The sequence below is a fragment of the Plasmodium brasilianum genome, chromosome 5, assembly GCF_023973825.1.
Source record: "Plasmodium brasilianum strain Bolivian I chromosome 5, whole genome shotgun sequence".
Classification (NCBI taxonomy): domain Eukaryota; phylum Apicomplexa; class Aconoidasida; order Haemosporida; family Plasmodiidae; genus Plasmodium; species Plasmodium brasilianum.
Window position 1 is genome coordinate 1,730,771 of NC_090118.1, and position 6,000 is coordinate 1,736,770.

The 6,000-nt window shown below is 17.8% G+C and overlaps 1 protein-coding gene across 1 annotated transcript; it reads left to right on the top strand.

Annotated features, from left to right (window-relative positions):
• Positions 1-2,986: 2,986 nt before the first annotated feature.
• Positions 2,987-3,878, top strand: MKS88_001604 (uncharacterized protein; the record flags this gene model as incomplete). The annotated part of the gene is made up of 3 exons (XM_067214545.1): positions 2,987-3,070; positions 3,203-3,410; positions 3,637-3,878. 3 exons carry the CDS (start codon positions 2,987-2,989, stop codon positions 3,876-3,878), a joined length of 534 nt encoding a protein of 177 aa, XP_067074970.1.
• Between the last annotated feature and the right edge of the window lie 2,122 nt (positions 3,879-6,000).

The window sequence follows — 6,000 nt, forward strand, 5'->3', positions numbered from 1 at the left end:
AAAACAATTCATATAATTTAATATAAGTCTTGTGTTAATTTGTATTTAAACAATTAGTGATACTTTATATTATTTCTCATATTCCTCTGTAATATTATTATTTTTTGGTACAATTAAAAATATCTACTATACTTTTTATTTTGAAAAATTATATATCTTGTTATATATTTTATAATACCATATTAATATTTTTTTTTTCATGGATATATATATATATTATTTTTTTTTTTTTCCTTAAAATAAACTGTAAAAGTTACATTTTTATATATGAAAGTTCCTATTTAACAGAAAAATATTTTAATACAAAATGAAGAATTATCTAAGAGTGAATTAAATAAAGAATCAAATTTTGTATGCAAGAATTAATATATGCGTTTTTTTATTAGTATACTATATAATAAAATAAAAACATGGAAAAGGCATATATACGTAAAACGATTATAATTTAAAAATAATTTATAAATAAGTTAAGTTTTTATGTAAACGAATTATTCCGTTATCGTCAAGTATAAATTATAAAGAAAAAATTAAAATGACACAATATTTTTTTCGCACAACATGTATAAATGCTCGTAAACTTATACAAATTACGAACACAGAGTTATAGAATACTTTTCATCAAGTAGAAAGATAATTGTTAATAAAGAAACAGATATAAATCTAAATTATAATATAAGAAAAATGACATGAATGAAATCATAAAATTTTATTCATCTAAAATAATAAATTAGATATATATTATTACGTAAATATATTAATGTTCAATTTCTAACAGAATAAATTAAACAATGTAACATTTTTATAATAAGTACGTTAATGTATTACAAATTATTCATGAATTATACACTTAATTTCTTCTCGATAAATATTAAAAACTTTTTATTATGTCTTAGACAAAAATTTTAAAAGAACGGTAATAAATTTCTATATATGGAATAACATTGAAAAAATATATTAAGAATATAATATATGAATGTAAATGATATATTTAAAAAAATGAAGAAATAAAAATTATTTTAAATATACACTTAAATGTACAAATCATTGCAAGATTAATACGAATACATATAAAACAATTCATGATATAGTAATTTAATAAGTAGAAAATTGAATATATTATAAAAATGGGAACTATTTATACATAATACTTTAATTTTACAAAAATGTGGAAAATTTAGAAAAATATATATGCGCAATTAATAATATATACGCCAAATATAAGTTTAGTAACAATGAACTTATCTAACAATAATAAATTCTTTATATAAGCAAACATTTAGAATTATTTTATTGTATATATGTATTTTTGTTTTTTTTAATCATTATATATGTTTTATTTAAAACTACTAAAATGCATTTACATATATTTTATATAGAAAAAATTAATGTGAGTAAAAATGTGAAAGAATCAAATTACAGAAACAAAAAAGTGTAATTAAATAAAAAAATTTATAAGAATCAATAAAACACTATAAAAAATTTTAAATAATAAAAGCGAAATAATATTATTCTTTGTAAATTAATTTTTAATAATATATAGAATTTTAAATTTAATTATTTTTACTTTTTTAAACTTTCTTAATTATTTCCATAAAAGTGTAATATCTTAGGTGAAAAATAAAATAATTTAATAATATATTATTACAATAATGTTGTGTAAACATAATATTTTTATAATTACCAAATATTCAGTTATAATACAAAATGAACAGAAATATCTGAACTCACCATATTTTTTTTTCTAAAACCTTTTTTATCAAAATTATATTTATTTAAGTACATTGTTTTATTAATGTTCTAAATAATGTTCTTGACATTATGTATTAGTAAAAGAATAAATAAAAAATAATATCTTATTTTTAAAATTGTGAACATAAAAATTACTATATTATATATATAAGTATATAATTTCGTCATTCTTCTTATTTGTTATACATATATTACACCCATATATTATTCTTATTTGTAAATACATATTATCTTTAGTATATTAAAATTAACACAATTGAATATAATATTTCTATGCTAGTTTACTTTTAATATACTTTTTTTTTCATTATGTTCTATTATATTAATATTTCTTGTAAATATATTTATTTTTAAATAAAAAAATTAATTAAATTTATATATTTAAACATTTCATTTAGAAATAGTTGGTATTATTTTAATTTAACTGAAGATAATATTTTTAAATACTAGATAATGAATAAAATATATATCTTTATTTCACTTAACAATAAGTGTCTTAATAGATTAGATAATATGATATAACTTGTTATTTTTAAATATAATATATGCAATAAAAAAAACTCATATGAGCAAGTATTAACTAATGGGCGTGTTATATATAATTTGATAAAAAGCCTTATACATAACATTACTTTTTTTATTTATTAGTACCATTATAGATATTATAATTATTATTTTATAATAATTAATAAGTTCGAAGAAATTTACAACAAATTATTTTATAATATGATGATTATAAAATTAAAAATATAAGATAAAATCTTTAGAATGATCATTTATTATTTTAATATGTAGAGAAATATAATATATATATATTCTATATATTCTATATATTCTCTTCTACATATAAATCCACTATATCAATGAAATAATATATAACATATTTTTTTTATTAGCAAATTCTTAAAAATATAATAAAAAAAAAATTTAATTAGTGTATTACATTAAGTAATTATATATTTTGAAAGTTTATGAATGAATTAATGTTATTTCATTTTATTGTACCTTAGTTACTTTTCCGATTAATATTAAGATAAAACTGTGTTTTATATTTTTAAAGATATATTTCATTGTTCTTGTGAAAAGAAATACATTTATATATATTTAATTAAGTATTTACGAAGCAATTATAAAGTTAAATTTTAAAAATATATTTTCCATATTATCATTAGAAATACATTTTTTACGAATAATTTTTTTGCCTATTGAATATATTAGACTATTGTATAACTATATAATGTATTATAAAAATTTGTTACTCTTATTTATTAAAATTGATGCATTTATCCTTTTGTCTTGGATATTCCTTTTTAACCATAATGTTATATAATACTTTTATATAAGAATATTTATTCATATTTTACGTATTTTGTTTTTATTAATACTGTTTCTTTGCATGAATTATATATTTCTTACATAATAAATATTTACGTTATTATTTTTTTTTCTTTAGAACATGTTTAACAAATCTTTGAGTAAGGATAGCAATTCTTTGGAAAAATTAGATAAAAGAAGTTGTAGATTATTGGCAAAATATAATAATGATAAGGATTCAAATGTTTTAGTTTTAAAAGATTTACCATATAAGGGAGAACACGAAAAAATAATTATAACTAATAATAAAAGAAGAAATAAAGAAAAAAATAAACAATCAATCAAAAGTTTATTAAATAAGGCACAATACTATACAGAAGTTATAGATTATAATAATGGAATGTTTGACGGAAAACATTTCCATTTTCAAAAGAAATGGGTAAAAAAAAAAGATTATGATACTTATCTTGAAAAAAATAGGAGAATTCGCGATATAGCTTTAAAAAAAATGAAATTTAAAAATTATGGATATATAGTTGCTATTTTTTTTTTTTTTTTTTATTTTGGGAACAGGATTACCCATGCTAGGTCAATTTAAGTTGATACCTGCAACTACACCAGATAATAGAACTGAAATAAATGCTATGATTTTAAAATACCTCAGTAGCTTATTAGGTTTAAAGAATGAAGGGCATACTTTTATATTATTATTTGCAGTAACTTTCCTTATGTTAGCTATCCTAGTTACAATAGCTACTTATAAGATATTAAGAAAAAATGAAAAATGTCATAAAATTAAATTGATAACAGAATAACATGTACAATAAGAAATTTGTATTTTAATTTAAGTTAATTAATAGTAAGAAATAATATATATAATATCTTTATTGTTATATACTTTATATTCATACTTATTATTGATATAATTTTATAAATGTACATATGTATAAGGTATCATTTTTATAATAACAGTAATAAATTACGTTTTTCGCTATTTTGTAAATTTGAATGATTTAATAAAATTCATTTTGTATTATAAATTAGTGTTGAAATATAATTGTATATTATTGCTTAATATATATATTTGTGTGTTAAAATTGATTTCTATTAAAAATGCATGTATTAAATCAAAATTAAAATATAATATTATAATTAATATCATTTTGTTGATATTATATGAGAATTTATATATTAAATGAAAAATACATTTTTTCTATTTTTTATCTCCTTCAATACTAAAATGAGTATTGGTAGATATAATAAGAAAAATACCCTCATGGTTGACTTTATGTTAAAAATAAAAATGTCCTTTTTTGTATTTAATCAAACGATGTGAATGTATTATATTGTATTACATATATTTTACTGAAAAGAAAAAAGATAATGTTTATTATATAAAATAATTTTGATTAGAAAAATATTATAAAATATCTTTATTACTTAAGATTTTTAAAAAATGTTTTTTTTTTTTTACCGTATAAGAGGGGAATTATAGATATATAATAAAATAATAGCATTTCTAAATAAAATTCTGAGTATGATTTGTTATATAATGAATGCTACCGAAATAATACACTTTGTCTTTTTCAGAACTACTTGTAGTTATGAGGTTATTGTATTCATCTATATATTTCCATGAATTTACTTTTCTTCTTAATGAATACAACATAATTTTCCTGATGCGGTGAAGTAGTTTACAAAAAAATTACATAATTGTAAACACAATACTAGTACAGTAGATAATTCTATATACTATTAAATTAGGTAGTTTATGGAAGTGCATTCATTATTTTAATTGATTTAATTTATAGTGTTAGAAAAAGAATAAATAAGAAAAATGCTATAATGCTTGTGAATTTAATTATAGGAAATTAATAAATAAATTCATTTCTGTTAAGACGACTAGTATTTTTTCTCGTGATCGTGACCAACTAATGAAGTTTTTATAGGAACTTGGATTAATTTAGATTTAAGGGTCTCACGTTTATCATTAACAAATTCTTAAAATGGCATACTTTTGCTTTTAGTCATAGGTATTTTTTAAGTAACATATTCAATTTTAATGTTTTGCATTTGCATAAAAAAATTATTGCCAATTTGCAAGATGCATTTATATATATGATTGTTTTATAAAAAATAACATGTATCGTCATAGATGCAAAGATATTGTGTATAAATTGTATTAGCGAAGCTTCTTAGAAATTGTAAAACATATAATATATATGATAAAATATAAAAAAAGAGATAATTTAAAGTACTTTTTCTTTTACTGTAGAAGCGAAAAATTTAGGTACTATATATGAATCATATTAAAAATATAAAATGCATTACATTCTATAAAAATTCAATATTTAAATTAATATTTTGTGTCTTTAATAGGTTATAGCTAGTGTAGATATGAAAATGATTTTTTGAAAATTGAAATTAATTATTGCTTTATATATAACTTATTTTATTATTATGCTATAATATTTTTTATTAAATATAATGAAAATATAATGGGGAATGCATATATACATTATTGAGTTATATTTACATATACATATATATATATATATATAGGAAAACAATTGTCTACTACTATGTATAATTAATAAAAAAAAAAAAATTAATATATTATCTGGAACATAGAGTATTCGTTTATTATTTTTTAATTTAGAAAAAGCATAAATAATTAATACTTATAAATAATTACTTTTTTAGAAAACGATTCGAAAAAATGTTTACAAACATTTAATGTTGCTATGAGGAAAAAGTTGTACTTATATGTAAAGGCTTATCATGATTTTATAATATATGAATTTTGTTTCATAGTTTATTTGATAATTTACATATATGGGTTATTATAAAATTTTAAATGGGTTATCTTATACTATAAAATAAAATATTGACTGTGTGAGGAAGTGATATAAACAAAGTGTACGAGGATGTAATAGA